The following is a 24,742-nucleotide window of genomic DNA, read 5'->3' on the forward strand; positions in this document are numbered from 1 at the left end:
CACTTGGCGGTTAGCGCACGACTGGCCACACTTAGCAAATCACCTCGTGTTTCACTCGCAAACAAAGAAAAAAGTGCATTTTAATTACTGATTACTGCATTGCGATTAGGCGTTCGCGAACAACTGCGTTTTCTTGCACATCAGGGAACTCAAAGGGCGCGCGTGGGCAGGGCATTAAGCGCAGTGTCTGTGTGCGTGAGTGTGGGTGCGTTGTGCGTTGTGCGTGCGTCGCAGTGTTGGTGCGTGTGCCCCCATGTGTGTGTGTATTTGTATTGCCATTAACTAATAAACAATAACCTTCGGGCCACGACGAAAGCCACGAAATCGGCACCGCTGCTGTTCAGTTCAATTCTGTTCCGTTCTGTTCTGTGCTGCTCTGTGCTATTCTGTTCCATCTGAAGCAGCTGAATAGGAGGACTCATAGCCAGAGACTAAAATAAAACGCCAACGCTTCCGCCCCGCGAGAGGAGCGCCCAGTTCAGGAGCGGACCAGCGGCGATCCACCATCCCATAACCAAACGGAGCACTCCTCTACAACTACACACCTACACACACACAAAACACACGCAATGGCGGACGTGAGCGATCCCAGCGAGCTGTTCGATCTGGAGCTTCACGACCTGGAGCTGCAGGACGACAAGGCCAGGGACTCCGACGACGACAGGATCGAGCTGGACGACGTAAGCTAGCGCTCCATATTCCATGCCATGACATGCCATTCCGTACTATCCCTCGTTGCGAACTGCGCAGCAACAATTTCCCTCTTTGTTTACCTTTTCTGCGCTTTGTCTGCGAGTTTTCCTTTCGGCCGTCTGGGCATCCCAAATTCCACACCCCCGAAAAACCAGCACATTCACTAAACGCACACCCTGCAAAACGGGGCTTATCTGCTGCGCAAATGTCTGGCGTCACTCAGTCCAGTCGCCGATTATTCAGCGCATGCACACTCATTGTACCCACTGTACTCATTGTATCAAAAGTTCGACTCGATCCGAGGAACCTCCTTATGAAACCACCATCGCACCATTGAACCATCGCTTGATATTGGCCAATCGTGGCCAGTGGTGGTGTCCTTCAAACTAATCAGCCTCAATTGCCCGACACACTCCATGGCAGCCCCCCTTCTTGGCCCGCCCCTGTCTCCAGCTGATAATGCAACAACTGCAAAGGTGGTGTGCGAAGGGGAAGGAGATTCAAAACGATCGTTGACTCGCTCGCACCCTCGAAAGAGTCTTAGCTTCCACTTAGAAAACGAAATTCCTTATCAGCGCGCCATATAAAATTAGAAAATGAGAAAAACCTCGACGCGCCGATAAGGGAGCACAACAAAGTGGAAGGAAAGGGCAGCAGGCAGGCGATCGAAATCGAGCGATCGCGACAAGCCGTCATATTTAGGCGGGTGCTACATGGAACCAGTTGTAACTGCACTGCAGGGCAGCAAGTGCACTGAGAAATAATATTTCTATCTTAGATGCTATGAGTACTAGTATAAAGTAAAAGTTACTTTGTTGCTGGACCGAAATACTTATTAAAATAAATTATTTGACACATTTTACATGATTGTGCTAGCAAGCGATTCATAAATTGATAAGTTTCTATTTAATTGCTAAAATTACTTCCTGTTTGCAATTTCGACTAAACTAATTGAGTAATTTATTCGCAATGGATGTAATTTAACCAATGCACGTTGTTGAAACTCTTCATTTGAATTTTTAAATTTCCAAAGTTGCCTGGAATATGAGTAATTTAGCAACTATGTATTAATGCCGTCATACTATGATGTCAATTGATTTATTTTTAGAAGAATTGAGTAAAGTAATTGTTTGACAGTACCGAAGCACTTTACACTCTGACAAAAAAGTGAGAATAGCTCTTAGGTAACGTCATTTTCTTTCGTGTATAATTGGCTTTGGCTGGAGAAACCTTTTGGGGTGCTGATAAGAACCTATCACTACTACCAACCATATCGCACCCCCTTCCAAAGACCTGTCGATCTACGTGATTTACGCAAGCGCGCACACCCCCTCCTGCGCCCATCCACTGAACCGAACTTGTGTGAGCGCTATAAATTATGATGGATTTGTTAATTGGAATTCACCGCCAACGCTGACGAGGTGAACCAGTTTTTAATGTGCTGCGCGACGAGATGTCGAGATGCGGATTCCGATTCTGATTCCGATTCCCATTTCGATGCCGCCATTCAATTGAACTTTAGTCAAAAATGTTCTATACAAATTTTAGGCATGACGAGAACAGCGGCGGCGGCTGCTGCTGATTCTTCAGATTCTGCCGCCCCTAACTGTGGCCTTCCCCCGATTGGAGCAACCGCATCCGAGGGGGCGGGAGATGGACCCGGGGGGATGGACGAGGAACAGCGCCAGCATCGCCGGCAGATTATTTGGCATTGTTCCGAGTTCTAAATTTAGTTTGTCATTAACGCAAAGGTGTGTGTGCGTGCGGAAAGTTTACAAATGTACATCTCTCTGTGGATGCCACGCTCTTTCTCTCTGTGTACACACAAATACCATCGCAGCGTGAGTGGGCAGATCGAAGGGTGGAGAAACTGACTGGCGTCACCGACTCCAAAGACGAATGGCATCCGAGATCCCAGAGCGAGCCCCTGTCTGCTCCGATGCGATCTCTCCATTCATCGGAATCGCCCTCTGCGGAAAGCAAAACTGAAAAGTGGGGCAACACCGAATGGGGATTAAGGATGCAACACGAAGATATGCAAGCACAAATTTTTAATTTAAATATTATTACTTATGAACTTTTAAGCATCTACGCAAAAGCCATTTTAGAACGGATTTTGTGGGAATTTTCTTTTGACAATTTAGTTTAGATAAAGATTATTAATGTATATTAGAAAGTATAAAAAATTGTATAATAATTTGGGTCAAGACCTTAAAGCAACCCATATATTTATGCTGGGATAGGCTGATTATAAAATATCTGCTAGATTTAGGGCCCCTAATCTTCGTTGGGTCCCTGTGGTGCTGCTGTGTAACTTTCCCTTCTGCTGTTTGCTCCCAAGTTCGCAATAACTATGATTAATTGTTGACTTTTTCGCATGTATTCCGCTGGCGGTTATGCTCGCCAGTTGACGCCATCTCACTCACACGCTCACTCCGTCTCTTTTTCGCATTTGCAGGTTGACCTAGAACCGGAATTGTGTATTAATCTGCACCAAGAGTGAGTAATGCCAATGCTATGCCTTCGCATCGCCACATCGCCAAATCGGAGGACGTGACTGTGATTTTCTGTAGAATGCGGGCGGGGTAGTAGATAGGGAGCCAGATCGCATCGGACTTCCTCTCCAGCCAGCTGAGCAGATAAAAGCTGGATAAAGCCGGGCAAATGAACAGCCTAATTGCCAATTATCAGCTCAGACTTGTTTACACACTGCGCACGCCGGCAGTGGCAGTGATAGCAAGCATATGATTGATTTGGCTTAGAGCCTGATCCCGTCCAGACGCACCTCTGCCGTCCTCTGCTGGACTCCGGACAAATCCAGACGATAAGGGACCAATAGTCGGACTAACGGACGAACGGACGGACCCAGAAGTGTTTACAACTGCTATTGACTACCAACAAGCTGTCACTCGGCCCCTGGCCGCCTCTTCAATGAGCCAGCTAGTTCGGTGTGTAAACAAGACTCACGGCAAACACTCGACGGCAATAATGCGAGAGCTGGTTGGCAGTGGAAGTAGTGGTGGAGGTGGAAGCGGAAAGGGGTGGGAGCAGGGAAGAGGGAGGAGCTGCTCGGACCAGAATGGAGGTGATGATTGGCGCGTGCACGCCATGGGATTTATTTATAGCACGTGGGCTGCTCCATTCCCACGCTAGACGACACAGACGCAAACACCATTGAACAGAAGACCAACAATTAAATCAGTCCCCTAACCCCAATACCCAATTCCCTATTCCCAATTAATAGCACCGAGGGCCAGGAGACCATACAGCTTTGCGAGGAGAATGTCAATCCAGGTAAAATCAAGCTGGGACCCAAGGACTTTGAGCTCAAGAAGGTCCTTGGCAAAGGTGGTTATGGCAAAGTATTTCAGGTACGTAAATATCCACTAATCCCGGTTACGGATCACTAATATTCTCGGTATTTCAGGTGCGCAAGACCGCTGGACGAGATGCCAACAAATATTTTGCCATGAAGGTGCTCAAAAAGGCATCCATTGTGACCAATCAAAAGGACACAGCGCACACCCGCGCCGAGCGCAATATACTCGAGGCAGTCAAGGTGCGATCGGTCACGGCTTGTTGTCTTGCCATTCCTCTTAACTGCATTTCTCTACCTCCCTTAGCATCCCTTCATAGTGGAGCTAGTCTATGCCTTCCAGACAGACGGAAAACTATACCTTATACTTGAATATCTCAGCGGCGGAGAGCTGTTCATGCATTTGGAGCGCGAGGGCATCTTCTTGGAGGATACCACATGGTAGCTATTAATTGAATAACAATTATGCAGATAAATACTAACTTGTTTCCTCGTTTTGCCAGCTTCTATCTAAGCGAAATCATTTTGGCCTTGGGCCATCTACACAAACTGGGCATCATCTATCGCGATCTAAAGCCCGAGAACATACTACTCGATGCACAGGGACACGTGAAGCTCACCGACTTCGGACTGTGCAAAGAGCACATACAAGAGGGTATTGTCACCCACACCTTCTGCGGCACAATTGAGTACATGTGCGTGCGCCCGCAAGCCTCTTTCAATTTTTCTCCCAATCGGGCTAGCGAACTTCAATTTAATGTGTGATCAATTTGCTTGCAGGGCACCTGAAATCTTGACCAGAAGTGGCCATGGCAAAGCAGTCGACTGGTGGTCACTGGGCGCTCTCATGTTTGACATGCTCACAGGAGTCGTAAGTGAAAAGCCTACGAGTGTTTGGATATCCTTGTATAATTGCTGAATTCGATTAGCCACCCTTCACCGCCGAGAATCGCAAGAAGACCATCGAGACCATTCTGAAAGCCAAGCTCAATCTGCCAGCCTACCTCACACCGGAAGCCAGGGATCTGGTGCGGCGCCTGATGAAGCGGCAGGAACCTCAGCGCCTTGGCAGCGGACCCGAGGATGCGGCGGCTGTCCAAATCCACCCATTCTTCAAACACGTCAACTGGGACGATGTGCTCGCCAGACGCCTCGAACCGCCTATAAAACCGCTCTTGGTAGGTGGCAACTGAAATTAAATAGGAAGTCTCAAATATTAATTTTTGTTTATCTTTGGAACAACAGAGAAGCGAGGACGATGTCTCACAGTTCGATACAAGATTCACAAGACAAATTCCAGTGGACTCACCTGATGATACGACGCTAAGCGAAAGTGCCAATTTAATTTTCCAAGTGAGTAAAGAACATATTTGGGGAATAACCAAGTATTTGAAAGGAAGTAGTGTCCAACCATAGTGAACCAAATTTAAATTTGATTAGCAAAGCAGTTCCAAGAACTAAAGAAAGTCCAGTTTTTTTTTTATTCTCTATTAATTTTTAATCTTTAAGGGATCTTTTTGGGTGGTTTTCACAATAAATACTTTTTTAAACATTAGATTAAGCCTAGGCAAGGGACCTATTCCCCGATTGCGTCGCTAGCGATAATCAGCACCGCATTGAAAGTGGGGTTCCTTGAGTGGAATTCCCGTGGGTCCATCCGTGAACTCGCAGAAATTCAAACCGATCCGCCGGAAGGGATGGCAATTGCTCTTGGGATTACCCCATTTGCCGCGATATGTGAGCCAATCAGGCACCAGCGACCGACCTTTCGGAAGAGATAAGAATACTTAGCAATGAGGCAAAGAAGCAGAAAGCGTTACTCACCATAGGATCTCAGGTTCTCGTAGCTTATATCCACAGCCTTCCAAGTGTTCCATGGCGTTCCAAATCCATTAATATCATACAGGCGTGCCACTTTCACAAAGCGATGCTTTCCTGGCGCCGTCCATAAACCATGTGAACCCTTGGCGGCAAACAGAACCGGATGGTTCTTGAAGGTGGTCACCGTTTTGGGAAAGTTTGGACGCTGCAAGATGCCCTTGCGCGTCTCCTGGCGGCGGAACTCGAAGGATCCCGTCAGCCGATTATAGCTGTAGTAGGCTCCCGCATCGTGGGCGGACACATACATGGCCTGTGGCTCGGAATCGCCGTTAAAATAGAGACTCATGTGCTCCCAATCGCCCACATGGCTGCCGATATCCTTACGATTGCCCAGACAATATCCATAGACAGCAGGAAAGGGAATCCTTCCCAGTGGTCCCAAGCTCACGGTGCACATGGTCTTGCCCTGACTGTAGGGATAGAACATCCAGTAGGTTACATGAAAACCTGGCAGCTTGCCTTTTCCTGAATTCGTCTCCTTTTCGGGAGCCTGGCCAATACTGTTCTCCTCCAGATTGTCATCGGGATCTGTGCCACCGCTGAACTTGACATTGTCCGCCAGGTTGGCAATGAAATTGTTCACTGGTACTCCGTTGTCCGGCTCTGGCTCGGAATCCTGCTGTGCGTTGGGCTTCTGGGTGGCTTCCACTAAAAGTTCTTCGTACTCGTTGAGTTGATTGTACTTGGGAACGGTTGGTGCCTCCCGTTTCACTCGCTGGAAGAGAGGAAACAGTCTGGACGATCTCCGAATGGTGTCGTTGCGTTCCTCCAGCGGATCAATGGACACGGGAATGTAAACACCTCGTGTGGTAGTGGGTGGCGGCGTGGACACAACTGGCATTACCGGGGCCCTCGTCGTGGGACACAAGTTGACCACTCCATAGATGGGCACCGCTTTCTCATTGGGATTCCGTCCGTACAGAAAGGATTTGTCGTTGCCCAGTAGCTCCTGGACTTCATTGTTCGTGACCAGGTGGGATTTCGTTGAATATTCCCGAAACGGAACGCCTGGTCGGAAGCTGCTATCTTTGTCCATCGGATGAACATACTGCAGAAACTCCTCCACGCCCAGCGGCATGAATTTCTCCTCCGGCGCCAGCCAGACGATCGGTGCCCACTGTTTGATCAGGCGCTCGACTGCAATGAGATGGAAAGGCCCCAGATAGGCACGGTTAGCACGGCTAGCTTGGCTTTTAATTAGCGCTCCCCCATCCCTCGAACCGCATGGAATTACCCAACCCGTTCGGCCATCGCCCCCTCTCCGTGGCGCTGGACTAGCTCTGATTTTCGTCGCTCAAATTCGAGTGTAATAAATTTCACTTTCACACTTGAAGTTCGGCCATTAAGTCGGCTTGGCTAGGTGCTGCTCCGCAACAAACCGCTCCACTGCCCTTACAGTTGGCCCGAGAAATATGGCCAAGCCGGCAGCGGTAATGTTTGTTATGGCTAATTCGCAAAATTTAACGCCACCCGAGGCGAGCGGACCATCATTCGTCCGGCTACCGCTGTTCCATATAAATACGCACTTGGAGTGCCGCCTGATGGGGCGACTGCCAAGCGATGAAGTCGTCCAACTAAGTCGTGACGGAAATTTCTCTTGGTCACACAAAGAAAGCAAATTAGTGGGATGGGTAAATAGTGAATGAAAGTGGCATTACGCTGCCCTAAATGATAACTTCATCGTTCTGATTATGAGGAGTCATTTTAAGGTGGATATATAAGCAATGTAGCAATGAAGTCTTTCTTGATATAAAACCTTGGAGTTTCAAAAACAAACAGGACCGCAGATCCAAAAATTAAGAGAAGCTTGCGGTAAAGGTGCTGCTATGGAGCATTTTCCAAAGTTGATTAAACTTGCTAATGCTACTTCGTTTCCTTAAGTGCATTCTTTGTAAACCAAACCAAATTTTTAGTTGTTTGGCTCTTATGACTACCCTAATATGTAATATATGCATGGAACGCCTTGGACACAAAGCGAATGGTCACATCCAATGTTGTTTTGGTTGATGCATACCTACTTCTTTATCTAATGGAGATATATGTGCATATTGCAAAGTAGCTTGTTGTTGCTGTTGCTGTTGCTGTTGCTGCTGATGCTGTTGCTGCTGCAGTGTCTGCTGCTCAAAGGAGGCGGAATTTTCATTGTTTTGGACCATGTGGTTATTTCTGCTGGCATTGCTGCTGCTGGTGTTGTCGATGAAAGTGGCGGCGACACCATCTGAAGTTGCGTTCAAGAGTCTCGTGTTGCTGCTGCTGGCAGGCGATGTTGCTGCTGTCGTCGCTGCTGCACCAGCTGGCAGTTGCTGCTGTTGCGGCTGTGACTGCTGCTGCTGCACTTGCAGTTGCTGCTGCTGCAATACTTGTTGCGCCTGCAGCGCTGCCACACAAAACAGCAGCAGCAGCGCTGCCTGGCAATGCAGCAACGAAAGTGAATTTGTTTTGAACGGCTTGGACATTTTGCGAATGTGTTGCCCACTATGATTTTCTTGTATATATTACTTTTGCCTATTTTCTTATTTATTTTTGGTGTAGCACGTCTTGCTTAGTGCTTATTTATTGGCCGGCTTGGTTGTTTGATTTTTGGTTTTCACACACAATTCGTGAGTCGAACAAAGCGTGGCTTTTGTGTTATCGGCTGGACACCGCGTTGTTATTATTTTCACACAGCTCGAACGTTTGCCAATTTTACCCATGGGTTTTTCGTACACATTTGGCTTTTATTGTGGCTAGTTAGCGCATTTATGCTGCCTTTATGTGACTGTTTATGTGATGCAATGCCATTTATTTAACCAACTTAACACTTCCGCGCACCCACAGTTTGAGCAGCATGTGGCCAAGTCTCGTTCTCGACCCAGTTTCGTTGGCCAACAGAAGGAAGGGAAAAGACTCGAATGAGTTTGAGTGACTTATGCACGTGCACGCATACGCGCCGAGTTTCACTCTCGGCGTTCAGCTGGTCTCGTTGCCCTTCAACTGGTTTTTTGGGTCCACCAACTGGTAATCCCGATAGCCCTGAACCACCGATGACAATGCACGTTGGCCCCAAGAATCAATGTCAGCGCATAATGATCGGTGAAATGTGGCTGTTTTGGGCTGTGACTGCTGGGACTGCTGTGCCTGTGTGCCTGGCTTGCAAATAATCAGAAATGCTTGTGTGCCGTGGGCCTAGGCCTTTCTCCAGCACGAAAGTCACTCCACCAAGTCGCCTTCTCTTCGCTGTGTTTTCTTTCTTATTTTGCGTGTTTTTTTCTTTCTTTCGAATGGATATGGATTGGCTGGGACTCCGCTTGACTGGAACTGGGCTGACCGAACGCTTTGAGCGCTTCTGTGAGACTGGCGATGAGTGAGTGCAGCCAGGTGGCCAAGTCGGTGGCTTGGGGATTCGGCTCCATGTTTTGGTTTGCTCGCTCTCTTTGCCGTGCTGCATTTCAAGCCAATTGCGCACCAAGCAAGTGGACTTTATCCCCCCACCGCCCAACTCCTCTCTTAGCCGCGTTTGCTTTTATTTGTTTACAAACATCTGAGTTGGCCCAGACCAGGTGAGTCGAACGACCCTTGAGCTGCTTTCGTTCGGTGTTTTGGGGCTCACTAAGCTGTGTAAAGTGTGTTTTGCCTACGGCCTTATGGGATTAGTTGGCTAAATGTGTCGTCAAATATTGCCTAATTAAGGTTTGGGAGTCTTTGTACTGCCGGAAACGTTGTTATAAAGATTTTTTAAGAAGCAGTTGAGAAAACTTGGGAATTTATTTGTGAACAAATTCAGAAGCTTTCTAGGTAGCGCAAACAGCAACTTAATGAAGTGCTAACAAGTTAAAATTATAAAGAAAATGTTCAATTAGTCTTAAGAGCGGCTAATTTTGTAAATTATCACTTAAATCCAACGATTTTTGTGCAGATTAAAGAAAGTGGTTCTTAGATTTCGCTTCCAAACGAAACTGGTTACCGCTGCGCACACTGCTACCATTTGTTTGGCAAGATCTACCTTTCCAGTTATCACATCTCAGTTTGGCTAATTGCCATGATGCCTGGCTAGCGGATTCATTTCGCACCTGATTCAGATCGCAATCGGGATTCTATTAGAACCTATTACGGCTAATGGAAAACTTTCTCATCGCTTCGCTGGCTCGCTCGGCGCACCTCGATTTATTACCCGTATACCGCCTTAGTGGGTCAGCAGTCGGGCTCGCGGTTCCAATTAACGCGACTCTGCTCTCGCGTACACATTTCACCTGGTGGCGACAGGTGCAGCTCCTCCTCTCGATACGGCATCACGCATTTGTGTCCAGCCTCCGTGCCGCGGGAATTTACACAGATGAACAGCACGCGGCAGCCGGCGGCTTTTAATTATTTTATTGCATTTGCCGGTGGATTTCGTCAAGACATATATATATTTAATTAATGTCTCTCTCCTCGGCGGCTCGGGAAAATTATGTAAAATGTGTGTTACATCGATGGAGCACAGCTCTGGCGGGGCGGCTTGCATAATCCCCGCTCCGACAGCCCGTGGAGGGGAGGGCATTATTAGTATTCAAGACGGGATTCGGATCGGATCGAATCGAGCTGGACTACCGAGTGCGGCAGCAGTTGCCCGATCCAAATTCAATTGCGCACAGGCACACACACACACGGTGGTGGAGCAAGTGGGTCAGGGATTTGGGGAGCGCTAGAGTCACACTCTAAATGGCAAACAACTCAACTCAAGGTGCTCATTGTGGTTTTGCTCTTTTTGCTTCTTTTTTGCAGGGTTTCACCTACGTAGCGCCCTCGATACTGGAGGACATGCATCGGGCCAACCGGATGCCGGCACGCTCCCCACGACGCACTCCTCGCCAGCTGCCGGACAGCAGCTTCCGCCTACAGTTCCCATCGGCCAATGTGGGCGCCAACTCGCCGATGTCCATGCACGGTCATCCGCAGCGATCCGGGATGTTTGCACGGGCCACGCCGCCGCATCACATGCAGCCATTCGCGCCGCGCCCCTCGCCGGCGCAGGACGAGATGATGGACGTGCAGCAGGGTCTGCCGATGGTCTAAAGGCTGGAGCGATTGCTTCCCAACCATCCCATCCCATCCCGTACCATCCCGTCCCGTCCCGTAGGCAACCCACCACCTGCACCATAAGCTTCAGCTCCCTTCCCCGAAAAAAGGAAAACAAACTAAGAAAAACAGCAAAAAAAATTACAGAAATTGACAGTTACTATTATGACGTATGTGGAGTGTGGACTTGGTTAAGGATACGGAATGAGCAGGACGATCATCAGGCGAAGGAAGAGGAGAAGGAGGAGGCTGAGCAGCACGAGGAGCACATGACCTCAGTGCGCGAAATTGTTTTTGTTATAGAGAAGCGCGCTCGGATCGCGCCGTTGGATAGTAATGATTATGATAATGAGAATACCGAGGAAGGCAGATGGAGAAGATGATTGTGCTACGCGATGGAAAGCGTTCGTTTTTGGATACACCTAGATACTACAGTTAGAGACATCCACATAAGCATATGCTATAGCAATTACTATTATACACCTAGAGAGATGGTAGGCGACGATCGCGAACCCGACCCGGGTAACCAGCCCCAAACTTATCCGTGTTTATGTATAAATATTATACTTACACTTATGTTTTATATAGGCAAAAAGGTTTACACAATTTAGTTCAAATGTACACGCAACACTTTAATTTCGTTTTACACTTATTTAACGCCAATCGAAACAGACAGCAACAGCAGACCATTTATATTACGAAAAAGTTCTGTACTTGCGCGATAGCTCTAAATACAAATCGACATGTGAATCGTGTGAGTTTGTGGCACAGACACTGAGTTCCAGCCACAATTGCACTAATCGGGTGTAATAACTCTGGCTAGAAGCGTTCTTCACAGCTTATTTTTATTGTTGTCGAACAGTTTTCCAGTTTTCCAATTGTTTTTGTCATTTCGAACACCTACGGTAGGCATATAGTGACGTTAGTTTTTAGGGACAACTGCAGCGTAGCCAACAACACAAAAACTTAAATGAAATGTAAATTATAAACTAAACTAGTGCATTAAAGAGTAAACTATAAAATAAAGTACATAACGTAAAGTAAAGGTTTCCCAGCTCGATTATAAACAAAACAGTGGCCCAAAGACGTTTTGGGCCCCAACTTGCTCGCATAGCCAATTTGTATTCAATGACCCAACCCCCCGAGGAACTCCGCCTCTGTTTTTAGTCAGCTCCATGCAATTGGTCTAATTCGAATTCGATTTAAGTTGCATTTCTGGATTCAAGCTAATGGAATGGAACAAGTTAATACTGAGAACGCGTACTGAGAAGCTAAACGCTGCCACAACCATAAAACCCATATAAAACCATAAAAAACGTAAAAAACAGAAACATAATGTGGAGATGTAACAAATGTATACAATCGATTAATGTACTTTGATTATATTCCGTTTCAGTTTGCAATCTGAATCATATTTTTTGTATTTGCCTAAGGAATGAGAGAATGTTAAATCTCTACAGAAATAAAAAATTAAGATGTCAAATATAATCAAAAGGTGCTTTGAATTGTTTAAAAAGACAAGACAACTACAGAATAAAAACGGAAATAAAACGGAATAGGAAACATGAGAAACTATGAAAAACGCGACTAAAAGCGACTAATACCTAAAACCTAAAACTTAAAACGGTTATGTGTATAAAGAATATTTATATAAACAAAAAATAAATACCTCAGAAGCAATTATTTTTGTTACAAGCAGCTAAAAAAAAGTGTGCGATGCAAATAAAGAACTTAATAAAAATGATAAACTACCAACTAAAGTACAGAAAGAAGAAACTATTAAAAAATAAATCGAGAAATTAGGAAACAGAATATATAAATACATATATATTTTTTTCATTGTACACTTACTTCTTTGTGTTTGGTTTTGTTTACTGCTAAATGTATTTTGTATTTAATTAAACAATCATTTTCTATATATAAGAAACAAAAATGAAAAACCCTAACAAAAAACCAAAAATGAAACTGTTTTCATTTGTGGACGGAAATGTCTTATTTTCATTGTTAGTAAACATAACAGAGCCATGTGCTAAAGCCAAGAAATATGTTAAAAAACCAAAAACCCAAAACAAAAAACAAAAAAAAGGGAAACCAGAAGAGAATATCGAACAAAAACCCCAAATATGAAGAAACACTGCCTACACACAAGAGGGGAAGCAAGAAGTAACGAAACGAAAAACTAGCAACAAATTATTACCAACTACAATAAACAAACAAATCGCAAGTAAATGAATTTAAACCAAGACCCAAGATCATGGGCGAAACCAAAACAGCAGCAACACTAAGTGCAGAGAGTTACACCCATTCGTAGATAGCCAAGTTAACCAATTGAAACAGATACTGATCCTCCAGCACAGATCGCCATCTGCCGTTCAGGGCTCCCATTGCCAGGGTGCAGCTCCAACAACCAAGTTCGCCTTTAGGCCGGGTTCGGGCCAAGTGCCCCAAACTGTACAGTCCAGCAAAGTGAACCTACTAGTTAACCAGTTGACCAGTTATCCGATTCCGCATGAAGCCACGGCCAGCTTAGAATTCGAAGAATTTCAAAGTTCACTGTTAATAAGCCATAGAAACAAAAAACAAAAAACCACAGAGGCAGCGGGACAACAAAAGGCTTGATTGTAGTTATTTTGTATTTGGTAGGCGGAAGTACTGTCCAAAGGGGGCGTGGCCCACTTAAGCGGCTCTAATTGCACACCAAAATAGCCCGGTCGATATAGAAGAGAGTTCAGTTCTGGATGAGAGCTGCCATAAGCCATAAGATCGTTGAAGCCAAACGAAACGCGAAACCCGAAATACGAAACTCGAGAATCCAATCCAAAAGATACAAAGCGAGCATTGCAACGTCGACAGCCAGAGATCCTAGTTAATTAAATTGTACATTTCTATCGTTTAGCTGTAAGCGCAGTGCGTATATGCGACTATGTGGATATAAAAGATGTATATGGCAAATGTGTATCGTAATATATTAAAACTTAATTTTACAAAAAACAAAACAGAATCTTGTTTGGGGGGCTCATTGCGAAGCTTTGGGAGCTTTTAAGCGCCGTCAACCGAAAAATAGGGGCTTGTCAGCGGCTCTCAAACTGTGCTGAGGAGGTTTGAGAGCCCATGAAGGCTGGATATAATGTTTAATTACCCTTAGTAAACCATTTGTGTTTGAAAACATATATGAAATGTAAATATTATTTATTTGCTTAGTTCATTCATCATTCAATGGGTACAATTTTTTCCAGTGCCCGTTGTACACTGCCATTTCATAGGCCAAAACCAATCATCGGAAGTTCTTTATTTTTAGTCATTCCCACCTGGACACGCAAATGGCAATTGATTAGCATAATTAATGGCAAAAACTTTGCAATAAAGTCGAATGTACGAACGACCGCTCCAAGTGAAAAGACGGAGGCGCAAAAGCGAAAGTATGTTAGCATAAATCGATCAAGGAGGAGTCGCCGTCGTCGGTCCAACAAGGGGGGGGAATACCCCACGGACTTGGAAAACTATTTATAGACATGCCGTAAGACCGTAAGACGGGACCGCAAGGTGCAGGAGCAGCAGCTGGCGGCAGCGCCGGCGGCTCCTTTAGCTCCTTCGGCATTTGAGGATTTGAGCGCTGTGTGCCCAATTGGACTGACTGCCAGGTGACACACGGCACAAGCGCATTGGACAAGCACATGCACACGGTCGTATGGAATTGCTACACTGAGCGGAAAGTGGACTAGGATGTGGGAACATATGGGTTATGAGGGGCATTATGTGCGTTCTCAATAATCAAACTATCATATAGAAGATATATGATACTTATTCATATACACTGAGAGACATATTAATGTTGGGTATATTTCAGCTATTATTCACGGCATCATGGTATTAGGTTAAATACCTCAATTTTGTGCAGTGTATGCTTAGGGGTGTTCGGTGGGGGGATAGCCAGCAACATAACAATAAATACCGCTAGGCAACCGTAAATTCCCTAGCATGAATCGATTAAACATGCCCGCGGGAGCGGAGGGCAGGCCACTCAGGTCGCCAGCGACTCTCCTCCGACTCCGGCTGAGATTCCGAGCCAGGCAGCCAGCCAGCCAGGTACATACGGTCTTTCCTGCCCGGTCTCGAGAAGTGTGCCAGGTGGGTACAATCGAGTGTAGAGATTTGCAGTGACAGTTCCCCTTTGCCCATTTTGCTAAGCGCTACTTGCATATATTTCGTACATATACGCCGCTTATGCAATCGTAATCGCACCTAATCCCAGCCAGAAACATGTTGCCCAACCTGAAGTCGCGCCGCATCAGCGGCCTGCAGCTGGCCGGGAAGCACTTGGGTCCGGTGGCCAAGTGCCCGCCGAGATATTCCGAGGAGGACTGGGACTATAACAACAAGATCAAGTTTCGGATCACCTGCGACCAGGAGAAGTTGGCCGAACGGATCGTGGAGTGAGTATATCGGGCGGTAGGCCGTTTTCCTTGGGAGCGGACTCAAGTTGGTGACCCTATTTCATGCAGGGAATCGCGTCGCGTGGTGGACGAAACGAAGGACACCACCAAGAACTGGCAACGAGAGGTGGAACACCATATGCGCGAACGGACGAGCGAAATCCGATTCCTGGTGGACGAGTTGAATCGCCAGAAGAAGACCGCCGCTCTGGAGGATGAGGCCCTGAACACCTACCGCAATCGGGTGCTGAACTGCATTGAGTTCCTCAAGGACAAGTCGCTGGCCATTTGCAAGCAGTGTCTGATCCTTCGCGAAGGCCGGATTGGTGTGGATCTGTGCGACGACGAGGTGGACCGCTCGCTGCGCCGTGAGCTCAAGGTGATCAAGGGGTGTCAGGGATTGGCCGATGCCGCCCTCAAGGAGGCCGAGGAGCAGATCCGCAAGCTGCGCGCCGCCATCTATCTGCTGGATCAGGATCTGGCCGCCAAGGATAAGTCACTGGCCATCGACGAGAAGAACTTGAAGCTCAAGGAGTTCCAGCACGACCTAGCTAAGGGACAGGATTTGTCCAAACAGCATTGGTAGGTGTTTGCCAACTGGGTTATGTGTCAATCGCAAAGGTAGGGGTTTCTCTTTTCTCACTGGGGAATAATGATGTAGGTCACATACAAAAATTAGATTACGTTAGATAGGGTATTTCAATTCGTTTTCATTATCAGTACATGCACTTCAGAAGTTACTTGGAGGATATACATTGATTTTTACTATTAACTTGCCCATAATTTCCATAACAAAGTCAAGTAGCTGTTCCCCTTTTTAGTTGGGGATCGAATTGAGGAAGGTCAAACCTAACAATGAAACCGCAGTTTCCTAGGTGATATTGGATAGAGTTGTCCTGGGACTACTTCATTGGATTGGAATTAAGTGATTTATTTGCGAGCATATAAATCGACCTGATAGTTGCCATGACTCCCTGACTTTCCCTATGCCTTCACCCCTCCTCTTCCTTTCCTAGCCAATTTTCGCTGACCGAGTGGCAGGCGCAGACGTACGAGAATCTGGAGGCCAACGCCAAGGCTTTGGTGTCCGCCGGGCAGCTCCGGGCCTACATCGATCTGCTGCTGAAGCAGGTTTGCGAGGACATGCAGAACCAGACGGACAGGACAAACGAGGCGTTCGAGCGCAGGATCTCGGAGACGAAGCACGTGAAGCAGTGCCTGGAGAACAAGCACAAGGACACCATGGACCACATCCATCAGGTGCAGCGCAACATGACCGAGCTGGAGAAAGAGATGATGGACAAGCAGAGGGCCATTACCCTGTGCCAGACGCGACTGAGCAATCGGGCCCACCGTCCTGGCTTGGAGCTGACCTGCGACATGGTCCAGGATGCCCTCTACAATGAACTGCAGGCCCTGAAGGCATCCGTCTGCAAGCTCAACCAGAAGCTGAACGAGAACAAGGCATCCATGCGGTACCTGATGCACGTCCAGGTGATGCAGGAGGAGGAGATTAATATCAAGGCGAACACCTGCAAGATCGACGAGGTCGACTGCATGACTCTGCGACAGGCCCTGAAGTACCAAACATTTTAGTCGGGCAGCACTACTTCCAGTACCGCACCACCCCAGTAGTCGCCACACAGCCCAGCCACCAATAATCAAATTAAAATCTAATTATTAGATGCATGTGCATTTCGTGTTCGATCCCAAATTACTTAATAAATTGAAATTCACTTTCGATTTCCAGTTACCAATAGAATGGCTTTTAAATGCGTTTTTAAATTGAGCATTGCATTGTTTTTTTCCGCATAAATGTCGAAGCCAATATATTTAAATTTAAATTTCCCGCATTCAATCTAGTATTTTTAGTTGTAGTTGCCAATTCGATATTTACCGATAAGCACCTACGTCCAGTTATCGATAACACGAACGCAAATGCGAGGGAGTAAAACGAATGGTGTTACCGTACTGCTGTGAAAATCCCAAGTGTGACCGCAGCCCGCATTCGATATTGATGAAGCCTGGCAAAACGTAGAAAAGCAAAAGAAAACCTTAATTAATGTTAAGTTAAAAGTGTATAAACCTGAGATTAAGGTGAGTGGCCCACCACGTTCTAGATTTTGAGTACCCAGCAGGCCTGGCGATGTCGGCAGTGGCGGGAGCATTACGCCTCTCCCGCCACCGCCTCCACCGCACACGATAAAAAATGGAGTACAGCCACGAATGGGCAAATCAATAATTTTCAGCACTCCCAATTGTATTCACAACTGCAATCAGTCCTATTCGTCCTCTCTGTCCCCCTTTCCGCAGTGCAAGGATGTCGAAACGGAGCGCCGACGACGCCACCGGCAGCAGCTGCTTGGTGGCCGCTGCAGCCGCCGGCCAGCCGCCCATCAAGAAGGTGCACTTCGAGCCCCATCTAATTGGGCCGGTGTCCACACTGGAGGAGATGGACATCAAGGTGCTCGAGTTTCAGAACAAGAAGCTCGCCCAGCGCATCGAACAGCGGATGCGAACGGAGGCGGAACTGCGACATCGTATCGAGCAGCTGGAAAAGCGGCAAACGCAGGACGACGCCGTACTAAACGTGGTCAATAGGTATTGGAATCAGCTAAACGAGGACATACGGGTCCTGTTGCAGCGCTTCGATGCCGAGACGGCCGATGAACTGGAGAACCGGAATGAGAACGAGGTAACCACCTCGTTTCTCGCCCAGCTGTCCACCTGGGACAAGGAGGAGCTGGACGAGAAGCTGGCCAACCGCGTCCAAGTGTCCAAGAGGGCGGTGGCCAAGATCGTACAGGTTATTGATAGGTTAATGCAACGCAATGAGAAGATAACTCATGTCTTGAAAGGTGATAGTCTGGCTGGGTCCGGTTCCGGATCGGGAGCTGGCGGCGAGGAGGAACAGCAGCAGTCCAGCGGCGATGCGGAAACCACAACGCCATCGGCCGGTGTCCATGCGCTGGAGGAAACGCTGAAGCAAACGCACATCGAGATCATGAGCGAGAATCACAAGCTCCAGAATCTGAATACCTCGCTGCACGAGAAGTTCCACACCATGTCGCTGAAGATGAAGGAGTACCAGGACGCGCACACCGCCAAGGAGACGGAGAATGCCGAACTGAAGAACCAGATAGACGAACTGCAATATGACCTAGAGAAGATCCATTGCCGGAATGATAAGCTAGAGAACCACCTGGCCGAAGCCATTGAGAAGCTGAAGGCCTACCACCAGATATACGGTGATCCCAATAAGAGCACCAATAGTGCAAAGACACCCACTTCCACAGGCACCGGCGGCGCCACCACTAGCGTTAATAGCCAGCTCTTGGAGGAGCTGCAAAAGGAGCTAGAGGAGTACCGCGAACTGGCCAACAACCGACTGCAGGAGCTGGATAAGCTCCACGCCACGCATCGCGAAACCCTCAAGGAGGTGGAGAAGCTGAAAATGGATGTATGTATTAAATGAACTTTGTATTCGCAGTATTACGAGTTATAATTTGTGATTTTATGTTTATGCTTAATCCTTGAAATCCTTTCCAGATACGACAGTTACCAGAATCGGTAATTGTGGAGACCACGGAGTACAAGTGCCTGCAGAGCCAGTTTTCCGTGCTCTACAACGAGTCCATGCAGATAAAGACCATGTTGGACGAGACCCGAAACCAGCTGCAAACAAGCAAGAACCAGCATCTGCGACAAATCGAAGTAATGGAGAGCGAGGAACTTATCGCCCAGAAGAAGGTCCGCAGCGAGATGATCCAGATGGAGGACGTTCTAGCCCTCATCCGAAAGGAGTATGAAGCGCTACGCATTGAGTTCGAGCAGAACATGGCAGCTAACGAGCAGACGGCACCCATTAATCGCGAGATGCGCCACCTGATCACCTCACTGCAAAACCACAATGGCCAACTAAAGGGGGAGGTGCAGCGCTACAAGCGAAAGTACAAGGACACTTCCACGGACAACTTAAAGCTGCGTCAGGAGCTGGCCGATGCTCTAGCTACACTCGAAGGCAACAAGTTGCAGGCGGCGAGTGGTGCGGCAGGCGAAGAAATCAAACAGGAGAACTCCACAAGTGTCAAGGAGGAGAACTCCAACAACGTTTCCGCCAGTGGTCAAACAAACCAAACGAATTCCGGCAACGACACCAACGTAGCCATCAAGGAGGAAAACCATAACTCTGCTGAAGACGAAGCTGATGACGATGGCAGTGGTAAGGACGTGAAGGACGGCATCAAGCAGGAGAAGCTCACTTCTGGTGATGCGGCGGCAGCTGAGAAGAAGGATTCTCCTGGACCCGGAAACTCGACCACTTCTGCTACCAATGCTGTTCCCGTCAAAAACGAAAAGGATTCCAAGGATGGTGTCAAGGCCAAGGATGTCAAGGCAGTGGAAAGCGAAACGGTGCGGGATCTGAAGGCGCAACTAAAGTAAGTTTATTCAGAATTAAAGATAATCTGTTTAACCATGTTTGTTTTACAGAAAAGCGCTGAACGACCAGAAAGAAATGAAACTCCTGCTGGATATGTACAAAGGCGTATCGAAGGATCAGCGCGACAAGGTCCAGCTGATGGCCACCGAAAAGAAGCTGCGCTCCGAGATCGAGGAGCTGCGCCAGCAGTTAAAGAAGCTGCAGGAAAGCAAGCGCGAGGAACGCAAGAAGCTGGCCGACGAGGAGGCGTTACGTAAGATTAAGCAACTGGAGGAGCAGAAGTACGAGCTGCAAAAACAGATGGCCAACCACAAGCCCACGGATAATTCTTGGGGCAGTGGAGCCCCTGGTACAGCGAACTACACGCGACCGTTTGTCGGCTCTCACGAAGAGGAGGCATTGCTAAACGAGATGGAGGTTACCGGTCAAGCGTTCGAGGACATGCAGGAGCAGAACTCCCGGCTCATACAACAGCTGCGTGAGAAGGACGACGCCAACTTTAAGCTAATGTCGGAGCGCATCAAGGCCAACCAGCTGCACAAACTGCTGAGAGAGGAAAAGACGGTGCTGGAGGATCAAATGACAACGGCGACCACGCAAATCGAAGCCATGCACATTGTGCTGCGTAAGCTCGAAGAGAAGGAACGCAGCCTGCAGGCCACAGTCGCCTCCATTGAGAAAGAGTTGATGCTGCGGCAGCAAGCCATGGAGATGCACAAACGCAAGGCGATTGAATCGGCGCAGTCGGCTGCGGACCTCAAGCTGCATCTCGAAAAGTATCACGCGCAAATGAAGGAGGCGCAGCAAGTGGTGGCGGAGAAGACCAGTTCGCTGGAGGCAGAGGCCTACAAGACCAAGCGGCTGCAGGAGGAGCTTGCGCAGTTTAAACGCAAGGCGGAGCGCATGAAGAAGATGGAGATGTCGGGCACCACCATCGACGAGGTGATGATTGAAGAGATCCGAGAATACAAAGAAACGCTCACGTGTCCCTCGTGCAAGGTGAAGCGGAAGGATGCTGTTCTGTCAAAGTGTTTCCATGTCTTCTGCTACGACTGCCTGCGCACACGGTATGAAACGCGGCAGCGGAAGTGTCCCAAATGCAACTGCGCCTTTGGCGCCAACGATTATCATAGGCTATATCTGCAGTAGATAAGCGATAGACCCCGTAACGTTAATTTAGATACGTTCCGGTCATGTCCTATTCATACACAAAACACACACCGCTCCCACACGCCCAAGCAGAGACAGTCACACACACACTCACACACACACACACATTCATGCCGGATTATTATTCATTATGCATATATTACCTACATACTAATATTTGGTTAAGTAGTCTCCGAATAACTTCCCCCAGATTCCCCATGGCAATTATTTGAATTTGTTCATTCTGGCGCCAAGCAAATGCATCTCATTATGAGTGCCGCGAGATCGTGTCGCGGTTTTTATGTAGCTTCTAGTTTTTGTAAATCAAACTATTTTTAAATGATTTAATTTGAAAACTAAATGTACGAACACTAATAAATGGCTAAAACCTATTGTTTAGCGTGCCCCAAGTTATTCTGACCCCCAATTTAAGTGTAGGTTCTTATTTGTTCTCTGTCTGGCATTCAGTTAGATTATATTAAGCATATTGTAGTCTTAAGTAAACTACTCCTATTGTAATGATCAAACATAGCATAGATATCAACTGTATAAACATGTCGGAGAATCCGTTTAAAAGTCGCGCTTTGCTTTCAAGGGCTGCTAACTTGGTTATAATTGATAAGTAATTGTAATAATGTATGATCGGAAATTGTTGTTCAGCAGAACACAAATAATTTTGATTGTTTTTTGTTTGTGTGTAAGTGTGTTCGTTCTTTCTGTACACTGTTTCATGAATAAAGAAACTAATGATCAGAAATCATGAATTTGAATCCACTTCATCTCTCCACATAAAATCCACCTGTTAACGCTGTTAGCACCCACGTATGTACTTATGTTAATAACATCGATGTTTGTCTGAAACCTGTTACCTTTGGCGCGCAACAGGTTATCGGGTTTTGAAAAGCTCTGTTAGTTTTTTTTTTCTCTGCCAAAACAAATAATTACGCATACGCGGTGTTGCCATTAATATAAATTTATGTGTAATACAGTTGATTAGGGAAAATTACAAATATGTTCTACAAAAACACATTTCTCTAGGTTTTAACTTAATGTTATTGTATCATATACAAAAATTCCAATTTTAGAAGCATTTCTACACAATGCCATTGGGTCTTTGAGCTCAACTGGTATAAATGGGCAATTTCGTACTGATTGTGATCTATTTATTAATAGATAAGTGAGTACAACTGTATTTAAGTCTTTTCGGAAAGTGCCTTATGTGTAATTTGCATCACAGATGTGGAGGCAAATCTAGTTTAGGTAAGCCGTGTTAGGTTCAAATTGGTTCAAATTGGCCAGAACAGCCCAGTTGGCCATTCCCCAGTAATTATGGTACCTAGTATTTATTACAATGGCTCAAGAGCAGCGACATTGTCTTGTGCAATTATAATTAACAGTTGACGCAATTTTGCGACCAAAAGTGAGCCAAGAATTTATTTACCTTGGGCAAGTGGGCTCGTGGTAACTGCGCCAGTATCAACAAAATGTGTATTGCGTATTGGCCAAACAGCCCCCTCATCGATGCCCTAAAAAGGCCTAGATGATAAATTATTGTTCTGTAAATCCCCAAAAATGATATGCAAATTTCGTACAACATCAAACATCTGCCATTTTCGGTGGATCAGGAAAGACCTGAAAATAGCCAGCAGCCAGAAAGAGAATGTATGGATAGATAATGTGGAAACCATAATTAAGCCCTACCGCTGATTTTCCTCGCCGTTAATTTTGGTTAAGACCAAAATCACAAAAGCTGCGTAAAATCTTGTGGGCAGTCGAGTCGGTTTTGTTTGCACGGCTGAATATTTCGAAAAAAGGTTTTACCTCTGCCATATCAAAAATTTACCCAATCCAACCAGATGTACCCCCCCTCGATTCACAGAAATTGCAAATTGTTTCGTCCGCTTTGCGCCATGTAATGTGTTTATTAAAAATTATTATTATTGTTCGCATCGAGAGGTGGCGGCATCTTTATGAGCGGGCTACCTACCAGCTGATGTGGAGCAATTGGACGGGTTGTTGGGGCATCTTTGCCGTAAACTCGTTATGCGGCCAGCCAGACCAGGTAAAAACGAAACGAAACGAAATAAATGTAAAAAGAGTGAGGAATTAAAATCGTGCCAGCGATGAGTGAGCACATTACACCGCGCACTTGGCGAAGCGAGTGCGGTTATTACCAACATAACGAATCTGTTTAAAATGTGCCTGCCCCACTGGAGTAGGTCAATCCGCGCTGGTCAGGGACAATGGCGAAGGTTATCGCTGCCATCGGGGGAATAACCGGGTCGTAAGACTCCAGGAGATCCCAACACGGAAGTCTCCATCAAGGATGAAACCACTTTGGGTTTAAATGATGGATTTAATCGCCTTTTATTTAGACATTTATGTACTTATGTAGTTTCCAAAAATATGCAATTTTCAACAGTTGATGGTCCTCCTTGCCACATAGCTATCTAAATGCTAATGAAATGGAGTCTTTCACTTAACCACCAAGGCTACGAAGGGAACTCTCTCCCGAGTGGCCTTCTTTCAGCCATCAATAAACGAAATTGTCATTGAATCAAGGCTCATAACAAGATCAACATTAATTAGCATCGAACAAAGGCATTTTCACACTGCAGTTTAATGATTGCTTAGCACTCAGGGCGTGCCCAGTCCGCCCATCCATCCATCCATCCAATCAACTCGCCCACGGGCGTGGGGCAACTAATCATTATATTAGCATGCTGATGATCGCAACTCAATGAATCCCCCCGTGCATTTGGACCTACGCCCTTCGGGTTGGGAAATGCCGAAATGCCAACGCCACTCACATGTCCAAATGTCCAAATGTCCACATGTTCAAATGTCCAAGCCCACGTCACGGCCCTGGGTCCAAAAAAAAAGAGTCCAAGAAATATCCGAAAGGGCCAACGCATTTCCCAGCGCCGTAAACTGCAGTCGCAATGCGAAACTGGCACTGAAACTGGAACTGGAACTGAAACTGGAGAGCTGGATAAACAACACGATGTCAGCAGATGACGTATCCGCCGGCTGATCATTAGGTGTTTGGGCCATTAGCAATGGCGACAGCATCATTACCATCGGGGGATTGCAATTTCAAGGTTGGCCACCATTCTCGCCTCACTGCCACCTCAAGTCGGGCCATGAAAATGCAAATTTTTTCACTCAATGTTTTTCAAACCGAGCTAATGAATGAAATGTTCATGAAAACGTAAGGCGTAGGGAATGCATCTATGGATTCATAAAGCTATAGTGGGCGCAATAACTGGGAAGGAAAGTCGTAAATGAACCGCTAGCGAACCTGATCTACAGCATCTGGTGGCCAAGTGGTCAAGTGGCCAACTGACTGACTGACAGCCTAACTGAATGACTGACTGACATTGCCCAACAACAGCAGCTCTTTAAGACTTTATGGCTACCTTTGATGGCTGGGATCTACGCCTGGCTCTACCCCCTGACTCTCCCCCAAAAAACATGTGGCCAAAAGGTTCGTGTACTTCGTACTTTCAGTTTCGGCTGGCTAAAAACTCGTTCCCTCCATCGCCATCGCCATCTCCAACACTATAACCAACTCCGGCTTCAGCTAAATCTCCATGCAGCAGCAGCAGCATAAGTCGCAGCATTTACCCACCGCACAAACCGATCAGATTGCATTCGAATCCCTCGCTCAGACACTCATACACTGAGCCATACATACATAGATACGTGGTGTGCGGTTGTGGTGGTATGGCGATTATATAATCCAGTTAATTTCTTTAACAATTTTTGTTTCTCCTCGGGCTTTTGCGTTGT

General features: G+C 46.8%; 4 protein-coding genes across 5 annotated transcripts; 3 read left to right on the top strand and 1 right to left on the bottom strand.

The window, feature by feature from the left end:
• Nucleotides 1–18: 18 nt before the first annotated feature.
• On the top strand, nucleotides 19–11,972 carry LOC122618273 (ribosomal protein S6 kinase beta-2). The gene is made up of 10 exons (XM_043794576.1): nucleotides 19–680; nucleotides 3,152–3,192; nucleotides 3,938–4,064; nucleotides 4,121–4,252; nucleotides 4,317–4,450; nucleotides 4,513–4,704; nucleotides 4,790–4,880; nucleotides 4,939–5,187; nucleotides 5,255–5,362; nucleotides 10,634–11,972. The coding sequence occupies exons 1-10, from the start codon at nucleotides 570–572 to the stop codon at nucleotides 10,922–10,924; spliced, it is 1,476 nt and encodes a 491-aa protein (XP_043650511.1). The 5' UTR covers nucleotides 19–569; the 3' UTR covers nucleotides 10,925–11,972.
• LOC122618271 lies at nucleotides 5,526–9,314 on the bottom strand. Of its 2 annotated transcripts, none has more exons than XM_043794574.1 (3): nucleotides 7,905–9,314; nucleotides 5,834–7,027; nucleotides 5,526–5,774 (listed from the first exon to the last, which is right to left on the bottom strand). In XM_043794574.1, the coding sequence occupies exons 1-3, from the start codon at nucleotides 8,344–8,346 to the stop codon at nucleotides 5,605–5,607; spliced, it is 1,806 nt and encodes a 601-aa protein (XP_043650509.1). In that variant the 5' UTR covers nucleotides 8,347–9,314; the 3' UTR covers nucleotides 5,526–5,604. The 2 variants fall into 2 exon arrangements, with proteins under 2 accessions (XP_043650509.1, XP_043650510.1); XM_043794575.1 differs by having other exon boundaries at nucleotides 7,909–8,016.
• Nucleotides 11,973–15,051: 3,079 nt separating the features above from the next.
• Nucleotides 15,052–17,117, top strand: LOC122617286 (tektin-1). The gene is made up of 3 exons (XM_043793084.1): nucleotides 15,052–15,360; nucleotides 15,430–15,942; nucleotides 16,377–17,117. Exons 1-3 carry the CDS (start codon nucleotides 15,188–15,190, stop codon nucleotides 16,954–16,956), a joined length of 1,266 nt encoding a protein of 421 aa, XP_043649019.1. The 5' UTR covers nucleotides 15,052–15,187; the 3' UTR covers nucleotides 16,957–17,117.
• A 215-nt stretch (nucleotides 17,118–17,332) lies between these two features.
• On the top strand, nucleotides 17,333–21,342 carry LOC122615726 (E3 ubiquitin-protein ligase Bre1). The gene is made up of 4 exons (XM_043790805.1): nucleotides 17,333–17,457; nucleotides 17,674–18,820; nucleotides 18,910–19,799; nucleotides 19,852–21,342. The coding sequence occupies exons 2-4, from the start codon at nucleotides 17,681–17,683 to the stop codon at nucleotides 20,948–20,950; spliced, it is 3,129 nt and encodes a 1,042-aa protein (XP_043646740.1). The 5' UTR covers nucleotides 17,333–17,457; nucleotides 17,674–17,680; the 3' UTR covers nucleotides 20,951–21,342.
• Nucleotides 21,343–24,742: the final 3,400 nt, after the last annotated feature.

This window comes from Drosophila teissieri, chromosome 3L (genome assembly GCF_016746235.2).
Source record: "Drosophila teissieri strain GT53w chromosome 3L, Prin_Dtei_1.1, whole genome shotgun sequence".
NCBI classification, from domain to species: Eukaryota; Metazoa; Arthropoda; class Insecta; order Diptera; family Drosophilidae; genus Drosophila; species Drosophila teissieri.